The sequence below is a fragment of the Salvelinus sp. IW2-2015 genome, linkage group LG11 (assembly GCF_002910315.2).
Source record: "Salvelinus sp. IW2-2015 linkage group LG11, ASM291031v2, whole genome shotgun sequence".
In the NCBI taxonomy this organism is placed as follows: Eukaryota; Metazoa; Chordata; class Actinopteri; order Salmoniformes; family Salmonidae; genus Salvelinus; species Salvelinus sp. IW2-2015.
The window spans coordinates 1100078-1120030 of record NC_036851.1 but is presented as its reverse complement, the minus strand read 5'-3'; the positions used below and the strand labels follow the sequence as shown (position 1 = coordinate 1120030).

General features: G+C 41.5%; 1 protein-coding gene across 1 annotated transcript in view; it reads right to left on the bottom strand.

Annotated features, from left to right (window-relative positions):
• Window positions 1-343: 343 nt before the first annotated feature.
• Window positions 344-19953, bottom strand: part of unm_sa1614 (un-named sa1614) — a 113478-nt gene continuing 93868 nt past the window's right edge. The window contains exons 23-28 of the mRNA XM_023995787.2: window positions 13752-13943; window positions 12882-12945; window positions 7577-7638; window positions 7154-7329; window positions 6433-6555; window positions 344-3818 (exon numbers count right to left, since the gene is read on the bottom strand). Of these exons, the coding sequence (XP_023851555.1) occupies window positions 3744-3818; window positions 6433-6555; window positions 7154-7329; window positions 7577-7638; window positions 12882-12945; window positions 13752-13943 (692 nt within the window). The 3' untranslated portion in view covers window positions 344-3743. The remainder of the gene's footprint in view (window positions 3819-6432; window positions 6556-7153; window positions 7330-7576; window positions 7639-12881; window positions 12946-13751; window positions 13944-19953) is intronic.

Genomic DNA, 19953 nt, shown 5'->3' with positions numbered 1-19953 from the left:
CTGGTGTGGTTACACGTGGTCTGCGGTTGTGAGGCCGGTTGGACGTACTGCCAAATGATCTAAAACGACGTTGGAGGCGGTTTATGATAGAGAAATTAACATTCAATTATCTGGAAACAGGTATGGTGGACGTTCCTGCAGTCAGCATGCCAATTGCACGTGGCATTGTGTTGCGTGACAAAACTGCACATTTTAGAGTGGTCTTTTATTGTCCCCTGCACAAGGTGCAACCTGTGTAGTGATGTTTAATCCGCTTCTTTATGGATTATCTTGACAAAGGATAAAATAGGTCACTAACAGGGATGTAAACAAATTAGTGCACAAACATTTGAGAGAAATAATATTGTTGTGCATATGGACAATGTCTGTGATATTTTATTTCAGCTCATGAAACATGGGAACAGCACTTTACATCTTGCATTCATAATTCTGTTCAGTGTAACTGGGAATCAAAACGTCATGCCCATACTCCAATATTTCACAATAATACCTTGTGACCTTTTTGCATTCCCCCCCATGGTCAAATGTGGAATCTGTACCCTTGCCGATGTCATGGACAGTAATGCTTTGAGAACATTCCAAGATTTGAAAAACATACACATTACCAGGCAACTCATTTTTTTCCTAATTACAATTTTGTTCAACTATGCTAGCCTATGGAGTCCCTTGGGAAACCCAACTACCGAACCATCCAATAATGGGATTTATGAATAAATTATCTGGGTTGCCGAAAGGACTGATCTCTCTATATCATATAGTGCATATCGGGAAAGTATTCAGACCCCTTGACCTTTCCACATTTTGCTTCATACAGCCTTATTCTAAAATGGATTTAAAAAAATGATCATCAGTTCACCCATAATGACAAAGCGAAAACAGGTTTTAAGAAATGTTTGCAAATTTATTAAACAAAAATACACCTTATTTACATAAGTATTCAGACCCTTTTATATGAGACTCGAAGTTGAGCTCAGGTGCATCCTGTTTCCATTGATCATCCTTGAGATGTTTCTAGAATTTGATTCCACCAGTGGTAAATTCAATTGATTGGACATGATTTGGAAAGGTACACACACAAACCTGTCTTTATAAGGTCCCAAAGTTGACAGTGCATGTTAGAGCAAAAACCAAGCCATGAGGTCGAATGAATTCTCCGTAGAGCTCAGAGACAGGATGTGTCAAGGCAGAGATCTGGGGAAGGGTACCAAAGAAATGCCTGCACCATTGAAGGTTCCCAAGAACACAGTGGCCTCCATCATTCTTAAATGGAAGAAGTTAAGAACCACTAAGACTATTCCTAGAGCTGGTTGCCCAGGCCAAAATGAGCAATCGGGGGAGAAGGGCCTTGGTCAGGGAGGTGACCAAGAACCTGACAGAGCTCAAGAGTTCCTCTGTGGAGATGGGAGAACCTTCCGGAAGGACAACCATCTCTGCAACAGTTCACCAATCAGGCCTTTATGGTATAGTGGCCAGATGGAAACCACTCCTCAGTAAAAGGCACATGACAGTTTGCTTGGAGTTTGCCAAAAGGCCCCCAAACGACTCTCCGACCATGAGAAACAAGATTCTCTGGTCTGATGAAACCAAGATTGAACTCTTTGGTCTGAATGTCAAGCGTCATGTCTGGAGGAAAGCTGGCACCATCCCTATGGTGAATCATGGTGATGTTTTTCAGTGGCAGGGACTGGGAGACTAGTCAGGATCCAGGGAAAAATGAACGGAGCAAAGAGAGAGATAGAGAGAGATCCTTGATGAAAACCTGCTCCAGAGCGCTCAGGACCTCCGACTAGGGCGAAGGTTCAACTTCCAACAGGACAACGACCCTAACCACACAGCCAAGACAATGTAGGAGTGGCTTGTTTCTGAATGTCCTTGAGTGGCCCAGCCAGAGCCCGGACTTGAATCCAATTGAATCTCTCTGTAGAGTCCTGAAAATAGCTGTGTAGCGACGCTCCCCATCCAACCTGACAGAGCTTGAGGATCTGCAGAGAAGAATGGGAGAAACTCCCCAAATACAGGTGTGCCAAGCTTGTAGCATCATACCCAAGAAGACTCAAGGCTGTAATCGCTGCCAAAGGTGCTTCAACAAAAGTCCTGAGTAAAGGGTCTGAATATACTTATGTAAATGTCATATTTCAGTTTTTATTTTTAATACATTTACAAAAATGTCTAAAAACCTGTTTTTGCTTCGCCATTATGGGGTATTGTGTGTAGATTGATGAGGGGAAACAAAATACTTAATCCATGTTAGAATAAGGCTGGAACGTAACAAAATATGGAAAAAGTCAAGGGGTCTGAATAATTTCCGAACTTTTGGAAAGCTTTTGGAAAGCTCACTCACTCATTCTGAGTGAGCCATTAAAAAAGTATTGTCCACAGATCTAAGTGAATTTGAACTAAAAATATGACCTCGGCATCCGGCAATCCGAAACCATCAATTTATAAATTTTAAGTTTGTTCACAGACTGTATTTAACACCAAGAAAACGTTTTACGATGAAACAGGCCCCAACCCCCAACTGTCCACTGTGTCCCCTAAATCAGGTAGGCATATTCTTTCATCTGATGTGGGAGTGGCCTGCAGCTAAATGCTGCTGGGACGAAGCTACAAAATGTATGTGCATGAATTTAAATATTCAATGCTTTGCATATACTATGTTACTTAACGATGATAGGTCCTTGAATCTCTCAATAAATCAGAGATGATCACTGCTGGCATGCAGCACTGCCGCAAAAAAAAGATCTTGGCTCCTAAATGGCAATCGCCTCACTCTCTCCAGATTCCTCAGAAGATACAGTTACTATTAGAAGTTATACCATTAGAATGATCTACGGAGAGAATGAATGGTGCTAATTAAGAAACAATTGAGGCCTGGACAAATACACTTGACTCTAAAGAATAACCTCAGCTAAAGCCCAACACATCCAAATAAACAATCTATAAAGTCCAAACATACAAACAGGCTCACTTACTTATTTCATTTTTTACATACTAAATGTATTGTTACTTGTTGGCTCTGTGTTATAATCATGGTGATTAACAGTTTGTATTTGTGTTGCTTTTTAAAATTCTTATTTCTTATTTTTGATTGGCAGCCCACGTCTGGATGCGACTTAACTATTCAATAATATGAATATATGTATTGTGCGTGTAGCCCCCCCCACCCCCTCAAGAAAAAAAAAAGAGAGAAAAAAAAAAAGATTTGGTCACACAAAAAAACTAAAGCAAAAAATGTAAACATATGGCTTCCCCAAGATGAGGAAAACTTGAGCGGTGATGTTCAAACAATGTTCTCTCCATCGGCGTACATTCATGATCAGAACCAAAGTTCCCGGAGTGCCCCATGATCCTTGTGTATTTTTTCGAAAAACCTTTATTTTGATAGGGAGTCATGGCTGAAACCCAGGTCTCTTTCCCAGATGAGCCCTGTATAGCACAATACACATCAAAATACACTAAACACATTAAACTACACATTTAAAATACACAACACGCGAAAAGCAAAACACAACCAGAAAAAAACAGACATTGTTCAGGAAAAAAGGTCCCCTAACAACTCAGTGGAGATCAAAGGAATGTCCAGAGTTAACCATCTCTGAGCCCAGGTCCGGTAGCCCCTACATCTATAGGTTAACAGTTAGTTAAGGTATGGAATAAGTTTGAGCCTGGTCCTGAAGTCACTGGGAAGGGTGGCAGGTTGCCAGGTTACTTTACAGAACATGTCCTCCAGCTTTTGGCTTGTGTCAGTCAGACAACAATTGGACGAAAGATGAAGGGAACAGGCCTTTCTTGTTTGGCTGGCCCTCAACGTATCCATGCTGTGAGGACAAAAGAACAAAATATTGATGGGTTGCACAACAAAAATTGACCGTTGACCCATCTACACCCCATTTGTATGTTTGTTAGTTCAGGTTGTCTGCTTTTGTGACTACGGGGGGAGATTCCATTGGAAAACCAGATGGCCTATTGAGTATCCAGAGGAGGAGGAAGCTGTTTATCCTATAGCCCTTCTATATAGGGTTTCTGGCATAGTTATATCACAGCTCTAGAAGATAAAGAATACAATGGACATTAATATCCTGTCAGACCTGGGTTCTAGTACTATTTCAAATATCTCAATTACTTTCACATTTGGAAAAAAAAGAAAAAAGTAGTTGAATATTGGAATGTATTTGGAAATACACATGGAAAGCATTTGAAAATACAAGATACTGACTCAAATACGGTCCCATGCGTTTAACCCATTTATTTGCTTTTACAAATAACCATTCAAGAACTCTTAATAAAAGTATTTGTTTTGTTTTCGGGCTGTGTATTTGAAAATACTAAAATACACAGAAAAAAGTATTTTGAATACCACATACTCAAATACACATGTATTTGAACCCAGGTCTGTATCCTGTATGAAAGGGGATCTTTGGGTTGGACTAGACATTCTATACTTGTCTTTCCATCTTACTTTTGTTTTCTTTCTTAACTATTCAATCCACATTGCAGAAGTTCAGCTTTACAAGGTAAACTCTGCATGTCGGCTCAATCGGAAATGACTTTAACATTTTTATTGCGGAATCTGTAACTCTTCTGTAAAAAAAAAAAAAAAAAAAGTGTGGACACCCCTGGAAATTAGTGGACACCCCTTCGGCTATTTCAGCCACACCCATTGCTGATAGGTGTATAAAATCAAGCACACAACCATACGACCTCCATAGATAAACAATGTCAGCACAATAACTGTTCCTCAGGAGCTTCATGAATGGGTTTTCATGGCCTAGCAACTGCGCACAAGCCTAAGATCACCATCCGCAATGCCAAGCGTCAGCTGGAGTGGTGTAAAGCTTGCCGCCATTGGAGAGCAGTGAGAGCGCGTTTTCTGGAGTGATGAATCACGCTTCATCAACTGGCAGTCCGACGGACTAATTTGGGTTTGGTGGATGCCAGGAGAATGCTACCTGCCCAAATGCATAGTGCCAACTGTAAAGTTTGGTGGAGTCCGGCTAGGCCCCTTAGTTCAAATGAAGGGAAATCTTAACGCTACAGCATACAATGACATTCTAGACGATTCTGTGCTTCCAACTTTGTGGCAACAGTTTGGGAAAGGCCCTTTCCTGTTTCAGCTTAATGCCCCCGTACAAAAAAGCGAGGTCTATACAGAAATGGTTTTTCAAGATCAATGTGGAATAAATTGACTGGCCTGCACAGAGCCCTGACCTCAACCCCACCGAACACATTTGGGATGAATTGGAATGCCGACTGCGAACCAGGACTAATTGCCCAACATCAGTGCCCAACTAATGCTCTTTTGGCTGTATGCAAGCAGGTCCCCGCAGCAATGATCCAACATCTAGTGGAAAGCCTTCCCAGAAGAGTGGGGGCTGTTACAGCAGCAAAGGGGGGACAAACTCCATATTACTGCCCATGATTTTGGAATAAGATGTTCAGGCGTCCACATACTCTTGGCCATGTAGTGTATTTCTACGCCAGGGCAATCTGTAGGATATTGTCGAGGGTAAAAACCTCATCTGGAAGGCATTATGAGGACCTGGTTGAAAGTTTTGTCGACGACTCATTGATGCAGATATGGAGACTGAATGAAACAATGTCAACGGAGAAGAATCTGGTCGGAACCAATTCCAGCTGTCCCGCTGTCTGTCTGCGAACTATTCACCTTGTTTCGCAAACTGACAAGCATCTCTTTTGGATGTCCATCTCCTTACTCAATCAGTAAATGATTCTGTCAATTATCACACAGATATTCTAGGTGACAGGAAAGGGAAACTTGTGATTTGAACAGGGATTTGTGTCACAATTCACGAGGAGGATTTACTGTAAATCACTTGGCTTTTTACAGACAGAAGAAATATGATACTGGAGGTAACAACAGTAAAAGTCTGAGGGTCCAGTGTTTTTATACAGATGTTACGGTTTGGAAACAAGATTGACCCCCCTGGCTCTCTAATGGTGCATGTTAGCTTGTAAACCTTGGGATTATTTACACAACAAAAACAGAAGAGCAGACCCAATCCTGTGGCTATGCACGACTGACCAGACTGGATAACACAGAATGTACGAGTCCCTTCCTAAAGACCGATCACTAAATGGTTTACCCCTTCAATGAATGGTTAAGGTCAGCGCTAATTGCAAGCAGCTGAGTTAACTGTGTCTGTTTTTCTTAACATATTTTGTATATTGTTTATGTTTGATGTATTTATGCAGGGCTCATCTGTAAAATAGACCCTAGTCTCAGTATGACTTCCCTGTCAAAATAAAGGTACAGTTTACACATTTTGTTTACTATATCAATTAAGCTGTTGCCTCAAAACTTTGAACCTACACACTGAAGAAGGCCTACTGCAAAAACAGATTTATGGAGGGTAATCTGATACTAAATCTGTGTCTGAGGGCAACTTCTATCTGTAACCGAGAGGTACCTACCCACCAATCAGCATCGTCCTCTCCAAGCACAACCAATACCTCGCCCTCGTTGAAAGTGAGCTCATCATGGTGGTCACCCACACAGCCATAGATGGCTTGGACCCGCATCACTTTTGGCTTGGGCTGGGAAACAAGCAGATAGAGACACAACAGCACTACTGAGTGAAAAACACCACACCAGTAAGGAAATAAAAACATTACACCATCCCTAAGGGTGACTAAGCCAAACCTGTGCTTAACCAAAATAACATATTTGTTCTGAGGGGGAAAACACCCAGTAGAGATAAATAGGTGTATGCCCCACAGTAATGATTCAGGGAAAATGTCAAAATACGTATTTTTCTGTCATTAGAGTAAGTAAAGATCTCAAACTGAGCATCTAATCCTGGTGTGGTGACTAAGACTTGGAGTTGCCAACTATTTGCCGGAGCCTTTGCATCCCAGCAGATAGAGCTTTTGCCAACTTGAAGTATCCAAGGTCTGTTTGCCTAAAAAACACATTATCGAAACAGAATAAAAATAGCTGGCCTTTGGACGTATACAGTAAAATTCCAACCTAAATATAGTCTGCTATGACTTGACCTCTACTAAATGGAAATACCAACCAAATCAAACAATTGATGACAAATTAAACTTTGGAGCGGGGGGATTAATGAAAATGAATTGTTGTCCTCCCTAACAAAAATAATGTAAGGAAAAGAGTCAGTCTGCCCCCTCTCACCAGTGCTCTCCTGGGCATGGGGTGTGGGGGATCGCCTTGGTGGGAGGAGGCCCCATTGGACTGCAGGCTGATGGAGCGGGGGGCCACGGGGGAGTTTAGAGGAGGGTGTCTGCTGCTGGGCTGAGGCATCTGATAGACAAAGTGGGACTTTTTGCTCTCTCCATCTGCGCGGAATCCTGGGGGGCACAAAGGGGAGAGCGATCAATAAAGACACTCGCCCGTTATGTCTGTGAAATAAATGTGGTTGAATTCTATGTAGAGAGCATACTATGGAGAATGATCATGTGTGGTTTTACAACTAGCAACCACTTCAAGAAATAGGTGTTACCCAATGTTGCTCCTGAAAAGGATGTGCTTTCATATGTGTGATACAAACATAAGTAAAATAGATTCAATCTGTAAAATACAGATAGAATAGTTTACCTCTCTCTGGCAGTTCAGATAGGGAGTTGAGGGCAGTCACAGAGTATTTTGGAGACCCTGAGCTGAAATGGACGGGGAAAGACAATGTATACAGTACTTGGCACAGTGTTATGACAGAATAAATTGATGTATCTGGTGAAAGTTACTGAATGTAGTTTACGATGGCTCAATCAGTAAGGCTTGTCTGAATGGCTTGCTCCATTTAATTTCATACAGCATTACGACTAGGACTTCCCTGAATTGGATCCTTTGTTCCTATAGGGGAATTTAACTTATTCCAGAGGCTGCTTTTAGTCCGGCTCAGGAGGTGTGCACACCATCCACCTCTTCCGAGTATATTACTTGCAAATATTTTCAGTCTCTGGATAATAAAGTAGACGAGATCAGGGCGAGGATCTCCTTCCAGAGACACAAGGGAATGTAACATACTCTGTTTCACGGAAACATGGCTCTCTCGGGATATACTGTCACAGTCAATATAGCCAGCTGGGTTCTCAGTACATCGCACTGACAGGAATAAAGAACTCTCCTCCGGGAAGAGAAAGGCGTATGTATGTTTCATGATTAACTACTCATGGAGTGATTGTGATAACATACAGAAACTCAAGTCCTTTTGATCACCAGACATAGAATACCTCAATCAAATGCCGATCGTATTACCTCCGAAGAGAATTCTCTATACACAGTCACAGCTGTGTATATTCCCCCTCAATCCGATACCACGACGGCCCTCAAAGATCTACAATGGACTTTATGCAAACTGGAAACCACATATCCTGAGGATACATTTATTGTAGCTTGGGATTTTAACTAAGCAAATTTGAGTAAAATGCTACCGAAGATCTACCAACACATTAACTGTAGTACTCGCTCTGTAAAAACATTGGACCACTCCTACACACCTTTTTGAAATGCATACAAGGCCCTCCCCCGCCCTACCTTTGGCAAATCTGATCATGACTCCATTTTGCTTCTCCCTTCCTATAGGCAGAAACTCAAACAGGAAGGACATGTGCTAAGGTCTATTCAACGCTGGTCTGACCAATTCATTCATGTGTGGGGTCGCATCTCAGCCAAGGGAGTGGGCTCACTTACAATTTTACCTAAGAACACAGCCATGAATAAAGAATGGTACCAACACATCCTCCGAGAGCAACTTCTCCCAACCATCCAGGAACAGTTTGGTGACGAACAATGCCTTTTCCAGCATGATAGAGCACCTTGCCATAAGGCAAAAGTGATAACTAAGTGGCTCGGGGAACAAAACATTGATATTTTGGGTCCATGGCCAGGAAACTCCCCAGACCTTAATCCCATTGAGAACTTGTGGTCAATCCTCAAGAGGCGGGTGGACAAACAAAAACCCACAAATTCTGACAAACTCCAAGCATTGATTATGCAAGAATGGGCTGCCATCAGTCAGGATGTGGCCAAGAAGTTAATTGACAGCATGCCAGGGCGGATTGCAGAGGTCTTGAAAAAGAAGGGTCAACATTGCAAATATTGACTCTTTGCATCAACATCATGTAATTGTCAATAAAAACCTTTGACACTGAGGAAATGCTTGTAATTATACTTCAGTATTCCATAGTAACATCTGACAAAAATATCTAAACACACTGAAGCAGCAAACTTTGTGGAAATTAATATTTGTGTAATTCTCAAAACTTTTGGCCATGACTGTACAGTACCAGTCAAAAGTTTGGACACTTTATTTTTACTATTTTATACATTGTAGAATAATAGTAAAGACATCAAAACTATGAAATAACGAATGGAATCATGTAGTAACCAAAAAAGTGTTAAACAAATCTAAATATATTTTCTATTTGAGATTCTTCAAAGTAGCCAGCCTTTGCCTTGATGACAGCTTTGCACATTATTTATTTAACCTTTATTTAACTAGGCAAGTCAGTTAAGAACAAATTGTTATTTACAATGACGGCCTACCCCAGCCAAACCCTAACCTGGACAATGCTGGGCCAATTGTGCGCCGCCCTATGGGACTCCCAATCACAGCAGGTTGTGATACAGCCTAGAATCGAACCAGGGTCTGTAGTGACGCCTCTAGGATTGAGATGCAGTGCCTTAGACCGCTGCGCCACTCGGGAGTGCTAAAACTCTTGGCTTTCTTTCAACCAGCTTCATGAGCTAGTCACCTGGAATGCATTTCAATTAACAGGTGTGCCTTCTTAAAAGTACATTTGTGGAATTTCTTTCCTTAATGCGTTTGAGGCAATCAGTTCTGTTGTGACATGGTAGGGGTGGTATACAGAAGATAGCCCTATTTGGTAAAAGACCAAGTCCATATTATGGCAAGAACAGCTCAAATAAGCAAAGAGAAACGACAGTCCATCATTACTTTAACACATGAAGGTCAGTCAATCTGGAAAATGTCAAGAACTTTGAATGTTTCTTCAAGTGTAGTCGCAAAAACCATCAAGCGCTATGATGAAACTGACTCTCGTGAGGACCGCCACAGAAAAAGAAGACCCAGAGTTCCCTTTGCTGCAGAGGATAAGTTCATTAGAGTTAACAGTCTCAGAAATTGCAGACCAAATAAATGTCTCACAGAGTTCAAGTAATAGACACATCTCAACATCAACTATTCAGAGGAGACTGTGTAAATCAGGCCTCCATGGTCGAATTGCTGCAAAGAAACCACTACCTAAGGACTCAAATCAGAAGAAGAGACATGCTTGGGCCAAGAAACACGAGCAATGGACATTAGACCAGTGGAAATCGGTCCTTTTGTCTGATGAGTCCAAATTTGAGATTTTTGGTTCCAACAGCCGTGTCTGTGAGATGCATATTAGATGAACGGATGATCTCCGCATTTGTGGTTCGTACGGTGAAGCATGGAGGTGGTGGTGTGGGGTTGCTTTGCTGGTGACAAAGTCAGTGATTTATTTAGAATTCAAGGCACATCTAACCAGCGCGGCTACCACGGTATTCTGCAGCGATACGCCATCCCATCTGGTTTGCGCTTAGTGGGACTATCATTTGTTTATCAACAAGACAAGGATCCAACACACCTCCAGGTTGTGTATGGGCTATTTGACCAAGAAGGACAGTGATGGAGTGCTGCATCAGATGATCTGGCCTCCACAATGACTGGACCTCAACCCAATTGAGATGGTTTGGGATGAGTTTGAACCACAGTGAGTGAAGGAAAAGCAGCCAACAAGTGCTGAGCATATGTGGGAACTCCTTCAAGACTGTTGGAAAAGCATTCCAGGTGAAGCTGGTTGAGAGGAGGCCAAAAGTGTGCAAAGCTGTCATCAAGGTAAAGGGTGGCTACTTTAAAGAACCTAAGATATAAAATATATTTTGATTTGTTTAACACTTTTTTGGTTACTACATGATTCCATATGTGTTATTTCATAGTTTTGTTGTCTTCACTATTATTATACAATGTAGAAAATCTTAAAAATAAAGAAAACCACTTGAATGAGTAGGTGTCCAAACTTTTGACTGGTACTGTATATACTGTATTCTATTCTACTGTATTTTAGTTAATGCCACTCTGACATTGCTCAATCTAATATATATATATATAATATATTTCTTAATTCCATTCTTTTACTTTTAGATGTGTGTGTATTGTTGTGAATTGTTAGTTACTTCTGCACTGTTGGCGCTAGGAACACAAGCATTTTGCTACACCCGCAATAACATCTGCTTAATAGGTGTATGTGACCAATAAAATGTGATTTGATTTATAGTAAGCATAATATAATTGACATTTTCTGTTCTACGGGCATGTTGTGAGAATGTATACAAATGTATCATCAGCATAGCGTAATGTCCCTTATCTTTTATTAGCCACGTGGGGAATGTCATTCACCCATCTACCTTACAGCCTATGAGCACGGCAAAATCACGTACATTCCTCACGCTTGCTGTTTAACCTGTTGGTACACTCTTGCAAATATTACCTTTCTCTCTCTCTCAACCAATGGGCGTAAATCTTGGGATATATGGACAGTGAATTCGGAAAGTATACAGACCCCTTGACTTTATCCACATTTTGTTATGTTACAGCCTTATTCTAAAATGGATTAAATTGTTTCCCCCCCCCCTCATCAATCTACACACAATACCCCATCACGACAAAGCAAAAAAAAGGGTTGTAAAAATGTTTGAATCATTTATTAAAAATTAAAAACAGAAATATCACATTTACATAAGTATTCAGACACTTTACTCAGTACTTTGTTGAAGCACCTTTGGCAACGATTACAGCTTTGAGTCTTCTTGGGTACGACGCTACAAGCTTGGCACACCTGTATGAAGAGTTTCTCCCATTCTTCTCTGCAGATTCTCTCAAGCTCTGTCAGGTTGGTTGGGGAGCGTCACAGCAATTTTCAGGTCTCTCCAGAGATTTGATCGGGTTCAAGTCCGGGCTCTGGCTGGGAGACTTGTCCCGAAGACACTCCTGCGTTGTCTTGGCTGTGTGCTTAGGGTAATTGTCCTGTTGGAAGGTGAATCTTCACCTCAGACTGAGGTCCTGAGTGCTCTGGAACAGGTTTTTATCAAGGATCTCTCTACTTTGCTCCGTTCAGCTTTCCCTCGATCCTGACAAGTCTCCCAGTCACTGCAGCTGAAAATCATTCCCACAGCATGATGCTGCCACGATCATGCTTCACAGTAGGGATTGTGCCAGGTTTCCTCCAGACATGACGCTTGGCATTCAGGCCGAAGAGTTCAATCTTGATTTCGTCAGACCAGAGAATCTTGTTTCTCATGGTCTGAGTCCTTTAGGTGCCTTTTTGGCAAACTCCAAGGAGGCTGTCATGCACCTTTTACTGAGAAGTGGCTTCCATCTCACCACTCTACCATAAAGATCTGATTGGTGGAGTGGTGCAGAGATGGTTCTCCTTCTGGAAGGTTCTCCCATCTCCACAAAGGAACTCAGTGTGACCATTGGGTTCTTGGTTACCTACCTGGCCAAGGCTCTTCTCCCCAGATTGCACCAAGACTCTAGGAAGAGTCTTAGTATTTACAAAAATCTTCCATTTAAGAGTAAAATTCAAGTATCATGTAGTAGCCTAAACTTATCGCTGTTACATTGAACTAGGTGAATGGAATATGAATGACAGTCATCCAATATGATGTAATAGAAACAAGACCATGCTCAATCATCCTCCCTCATCTTAAACGGCACTGACCGCCACTGAATTCTATAATTACGCCCCCAAAAGTTCTTCAAGCATAGGAGGTCCTGTACCGGGAAGAAATTAAATCTACTTTCACCCCTGGTCTATATCTTAACAAAATATCTAAATGAAGTTGGCATACTCACACACACTTCTGGAAGGATGACTCTGGACCACTGTAGCCTGTTGAATTTGATGGTACCCCATAATCTATACAGAGGATTAACAGATCACATTTAACAGTAAGTCAGAGCCCACCATTCTGTCTCCACAGGTCCCTGCCCCAGAGATAAAAAAAAGACGTCAACGGACATACTGCCAAAAATAAATTTAATCTTACAAGACTATTACCAGTGAGTGCAGGTTTTTCCCCTGTTATTATGTGCTTTTTAGCACCGTACACCCAGAGACTTCCTATCATTCAGAAGTGAGCATACTGTTTACACAAACAGTATGCTCATTTTTTTGTATTTTTTGTATTTTTTTGTATTTTATTAGGATCTCCATTAGCTGTTGCAAAAGCAGCAGCTACTCTTCCTGGGGTCCACACAAAACATGAAACATAATACAGAACATCATAAGACAAGAACAGAACTACATACATTTTTAAAAAGGCACACGTAGCCTACGTATAAATGCATACACACAAATTATCTAGGTCAGAGGCGGGGAGAGGCGTTGTGCACGAGGTGTTGCTTTATCTGTTTTTTGAAACCAGGTGTGCTGTTTATTTCAGCAATATGAGATGGAAGTTCCATGCAATAAGGGCTCTATATAATACTGTACGTTTTCTTGAATTGGTTCTGGATTTGGGGACTATGAAAAGACCCCTGGTGGCATAAGTGTGTGTGTCAGAGCTGTGTGTAAGTTGACTACGCAAATAATTTGGGATTTTCAACAAGAAGAAGTGATGCAGTCCGTCTCTCCTCAACTCTTAGCCAAGAGAGACTGGCATGCATAGTATTAATATTAGCCCTCTGATTACAATTACAAGGTGCTGCTGTGATGTGACATACCTGCGTGGCTCTGTTGGGAGGAATGGGGGCTGTGGGGCACTTGGGGGGTGGGCTCTGAGTAGGTGCGCTTGTGGCGGATAACCAAAGGCGGAGGGGGGGTCCTCTTCTTGCTGCTACTGGTGGTGGGGATGATGACATCACCCCAGGCCACTGGTGGGCTAACCGGGGGAGGAGGGGGTGGGACATTTGGAGCTGGAAAACACAAGTTATAATAACATGGTTTTAGCATTGGCAATCCATAAAAGACAGAGGATCTGATGAAGAGCAGATTGATGCAGAAACCACCTGGAATAGAATTGAAGAAAACTGCACAAGACGGTTTGATTGTTGAAGCACTTTTTTGCACTAGGAGCTAAAAGGACTAAAGTACTTCACATAAAATAGTGTCCCATTTTTTATGCCCCTGTGACTGTGCCAATAATATTGTCTGATCTCCTATGAGGATTTTTTAAATTATGTTTTTCAACAAAGCACATTTGCGGCCCATAAAGCCAATTAAATGTATTTTTAAATGTTACACTTGAGCGTCTAAAACCACATAGAAAGTATGAAGAAATTATAATACACCTATAATACGTACACTATTTTTCCAGCACACAAATTGATTTTGATGAACAAATCAGCCCCCAAAAATGATTTGTTCGACCCTCCGTTGAATTTTGAAACCCGGATTTATTTAATTATTTCCCACCCCGGGTCGAGATAAAAAAAAATGCATTTTATTTTCACAGGGAGTCCCATTGAGACCAATGCCTCTATTCCCAAAGGAAGCCCTTCATATACACAATTTATACCAGCGTTTCTTAAAGTATGGGTCGCCGCGGACCTGTTAATGGTGGGTCGCGACGTAAATGTATAATTATTTCATTAATTACTGGAACTGATTTGGCCAAGTGCAACTGCGAACTCGGTTCAGTGTGCTCTCTGCATAGCAGCGCTCCCTGCTCAGTTTGGCAGCTGCGTGAGTGGGAGAGATAGAGGATGATGCCTGTGTTCTTCACGGTTTATCGGATCTTTTTTCTGCAGTTTTCTTGAAGATCACTCCGCGACCCACACGCTGCAGCGATGTCATTCAAGTCACTGACTTGTTATTCCCACTAGCCATCACTCACCGCTGTCATGAAATGGACTCATGCTAGCCACAAGTTCTGACTGAGCTCAATGGTCATGAAACGCAAATACAGTGATGACTTCTTGTCTCTTTCTTACAAACTTTGAGAAATAATGAGGAGCGCCCACAATGTGTTTTGTGTGGGGAAGTGCTTAGTAATGAGTCTCAAAACTAACAAATTAATAAAATGACACGTCCTGATCAAACATCCAGGCACAACATGACGGTAAACCCAGGGAGTTCTTTCAGAACAGGGCAGAATTCTTCAGGAAACAGTGCTTCGAAAGTGGAAGAGTAAGTCAACTAGCAAGGCATTGTTGTCATTTTATAACAGGTGATGATAAGTATAAATAAGGGAGTACTATCTCTCATAGTAGTAGATGTGAGTTTCTCTTTCAAACAATCTCCTGGCCTTGTAACGTTACACAGCTAATAGCTAACGTTAGCCAAAGCAAGCTAACTAACTACTGATAGTGCAACCCTAAGAAACTGTACATTTTACTGTAGAAATTATTGTTTAAAACAAGTCTAGGTTGGAACTGTTGCAAGTAATAATTTTTATTCTGAACTGGAATAACCTGATTGAAGCAAGCTGCTTTTTGACGCAAACACTCACACAGTTCTGGGTTGCTCATCTGCAGCAGGAAGCAGTCTCCTGCCTGACTGAGAAAGCAGTAGAGGTTCTGATCCAGTTTGGCACCACATACACCTATGCAAGTCAGGGTTCTCAAGTACAGAAACAGTGTCAATGCTGAGCATGACCTCAGTGTTGCACTGTGAAAAACTGAGCCCAGAATAGACATGCTTGTTGAAACCTTCAACCAGCCATACACCTCTCATTAGGACTGTGTGTGTGTGTGTGTGTGTGTGTTCTCTGGTCTACATCTGTGTGATGTGATCAATCAGTTTATTCCAGTTCAGAATAAAAAATCTATTTTAACAGCAACAGTTCCAACCTAGACTTTCTATCAACAATAATTTATATAGTAAGATGTACAGTAGACCTGCTCATTTTTTTTTTGTACTGTTACTTAGGGTTGCACGATCAAAAAGCCTGTGTGTGTGTTCTGTTGTACATCTGTGTGATGTGATAAATCCATTCCAGTTCAGAATTAAATTATGTATTGTATTTTAACAGCAACAGTTCCAACCTAGACAGTTATGTAAGTGTGTTTTTAAATGGGGGGGAAAAACATGAAAAGATATGGGTATTTAATTGGTATTTGTTTTTGTTTATATTCTTTTAGGCATTAGGGCAATGAAATGTATCGATATTTACGAATATTTGCATATTTTCTAAGCTTGGGGCCCAGGAAAACACAGAATTTCTCATTTGGGTCCCATGCTGAAACAGTTTAAGAACAATTTACAATTACATCATAATAAAACAGGATTTACAAGCCATTCCTCAGCAAAGAAGTCTTTAAATCAACAATTTGAACTGCCCCAGAGGTACCAGAACATCAAGTTGCAGGGAACTCTGTAGATCATTCCATACATGGGGTGCAAGGAAACAAAGCAAATGTACCTAACTCAGTGGAGATCGAAGGGAACTCACAGAAAGATCACTATTTACAAGTTAATGGCACACTAATTACAGAAAATAGCTTATGGTTGTGAGTGTGACAAAATAAAAGCAGGGCATTCTACCTGAGAATTGTAGAACTTGGAAACTGTCTCGACTACACCTATGAGAGGAACCACTTAACCACAAAGATGTATTGACCGTCTAGATGTGCAAGGAGTTGACTCCGCCCAGTAGAGGGTATAAATATACAGTACCATTCAAAAGTTTGGACACCTACTTATTCAAGGGCATTTCTTTATTTTTACTATTTTCTACATTGTAGAATAATAGTGAAGACAACAAAACTATGAAATAACACAGATGGAATCATGTAGTAACCAAAAAAGTGTTTTTATATTTATTTTATATTTCAGATTCTTCAAAGTAGCCACCCTTTGCCTCGATGACAGCTTTGCACACTTGGCATTCTCTCAACCAGCTTCATTGAGCTAGTCACCTGGAGTGCATTTAAATTTAAGGTCAGTCAATTCAAAAAATGTCAAGAACTTTGAAAGTTTCTTCAAAGTATCCACCCTTTACCTTGATAACATTTTTGCAAACTTGGCATTCTCTCAACCAGCTTCACCTGGAATGCTTTTCTAACAATCTTGAAGAATTCCCCACGTATGCTGAGCACTTGTTGGCTGCTTTTCCTTCACTCTGCGGTCCAACTCATCCCAAACCATCTCAATTGGGTTGAGGTCAGGTGATTGTGGAGGCCAGGTCATCTGATGCAGCACTCCACTCCATCACTGTCCTTCTTGGTCAAATAGCACTTACTCAGCCCGCAGGTGTGTTGGGTCCTTGTCCTGTTGAAAAACAAATGATAGTCCCACTAAGCGCAAACCTGATGGGATGGCGTATCGCTGCAGAATACTATGGTAGCCATGCTGGTTAAGTATGCCTTAAATTCTAAATAAATCAGTGTCACCAGCAAAGCACCCCCCACACCATCATACCTCCTCTTCCATGCTTCACGGTGCGAACCACACATGCAGAGATCATCCGTTCACCTACTTTGCGTCTCACGAAGACACGGCGGTTGGAACCAAACATCTCAAATTTGGACTCATCAGACCAAAAGGACAGATTTCCACTGGTCTAATGTCCATTGCTCATGTTTCTTGGCCCTAGCAAGCCCTTTCTTCTTATTGGTGTCTTTTAGTTGTGGTTTCTTTGCAGCAATTCAACCATGAAGGCCTGATTCACACCGTCTCCCCTGAACAGTTGATGTTGAGATTTGTCTGTTACTTGAACTCAAAAAGCATTTAATTGGGCTTCAATTTCTGAGGCTGGTAACTCTAATGAACTTATCCTCTGCAGCAGAGGTAACTCTGGGACTTCCTTTCCTGTGGTGGTCCTCATGAGAGCAAGTTTCATCATAGCGCTTGATGGTTTTTGCGACTGCACTAGAAGAAACTTTCAAAGTTCTTGATTTCCGGATTGACTGACCTTCATGTCTTAAAGTAATGATGGGCTGTCATTTCTCTTTGCTTATTTGAGCTGTTCTTGGCATAATATGGGCTTGGTATTTTACCAAATAGGGCTATCTTCTGTATACCACCCCTACTTGTCACAACACAACTGATTGCCTCAAATGCATTAATAAGGAAAGAAATTCAACAAATTAACTTTTAACAAGGCACACCTGTTAATTGAAATGCATTCCAGGTGACTAGCTCATGAAGCTGGTTGAGAGAATGCCAAGAGTGTGCAAAGCTGTCATCAAGGGTGGCTACTTTGAAAATCCTCAAATATAAAATATATTTTGATTTGTTTAACACTTTTATGGTTACTACATGATTCCACGTGTTATTTCATAGTTTTGATGTCTTCAATATTATTCTACAATGTAGACAATAGTAAAAATAAGAGAACCCCTTGAATGAGTAGGTGTCTCCAAACTTTTGAATGGTACTGTATGTAGTCATGTAAACATGTCTGTCTTTTTGACCCAGTGGGTGAATAAACTTGGTTTGAGCTTTATTAGTCATCCGTGAGTTTTACTCTGTTTATTTAGAACCTAACAGTTGGCGCTGCGAGCAGGGTTCACCACCATTTACAGTCGAACTGGAGAGTCCGAATCAGTGGAGCAGGAGCCGGCACCATTTTTTTTAAAAACAAGGTAGGCACAGTTCCTACACCTGTTACCACTCATTCTGACATCCTGGGGGGGATGTGAATCGTAGGCTGAACAATTATAGGATACAGACCTAGAAAAGCCTAAGTTTATTTAGTAAGCCCACTGTAAATACTCCCGGTAGACATAGGGGTTGAGGCCCCTAGGGGGGTTTAGCCACCAGACGGTTAGACTAGACACTGCGGGGCTAGGAGGGTTTAGCCACCAGAAGGTTAGAGTAGGCACTGCGGGCACTGCGTGCCTAGGAGGGTTTAGCCACTGGAAGGTTAGAGTAGGCACTGCGTGTTCAGGAGGGTTTAGCCCTCTACTAGGTTAGACTTGAGCACTGTGGGCACAGCGTGTTCAGGAGGGAAATAGCCCAACGTAATAGGTTAGATTAGGGGTTGGAGTCTGTTTTAAGTGTCTCTAGGCTATATGAAGATGTTGGCACATCCATGTGCTAGTACGATAGGTTATAGAGAAGTAGTCCATGTAGAGAGACAAAGGCAGGAAGTGGGTACCTTGGAGAATAGGAGATACAGTTGAAGTCGGAAGTTTACATACACCTTAGCCAAATACATGTAAACTCAGTTTTAAACCATTCCTGACATTTAATCCGAGTAAAAATTCCCTGTTTTAGGTCAGTTAGGATCACCACTTTATTTTAAGAATGTGAAATGTCAGAATAATAGTAGAGAGAATAATTTATTTCAGCTATTATTTCTTTCATCACATTCCCAGTGGGTCAGAAGTTTACATACACTCAACAATAAGTTGGGTGAATTTTGGACCATTCCTCCTGACAGAGCTGGTGTAACTGAGTCAGGTTGGTAGGCCTCCTTGCTCGCACACACTTTTTCAGTTCTGCCCACAAATTTTCAATAAGATTGAGGTCAGGGCTTGTGATGGCCACTCCAATACCTTGACTTTGTTGTCCTTAAGCCATTTTGCCACAACCTTGGACGTATGCTTGGGTCATTGTCCATTTGGAAGACCCATTTGCGACCAAGCTTTAACTTCCTGACTGATAACTTGAGATGTTGCTTCAATATATCCACATAAACTTCCTTCCTCATGATGCCATCAATTTTGTGAAGTGCACCAGTCCCTCCTGCAGCAAAGCACCCCCACAACATGATGCTGCCACCCCTGTGCTTCACGGTTGGGATGGTGTTCTTTGGCTTGCAAGCCTCCCCCTTTTTCCTCCAAACATAACGATGGTCATTATGGCCAAACAGTTCTATTTTTGTTTCATCAGACCAGAGGACATTTCTCCAAAAGTACGATCTTCGTCAGGACATTATCAAGGGCTATCCACTTTGACAGGCATGAGTTACATACAGTGGGGAGAACAAGTATTTGATACACTTGCGATTTGCAGCTTTTCCTACTTACAAAGCATGTA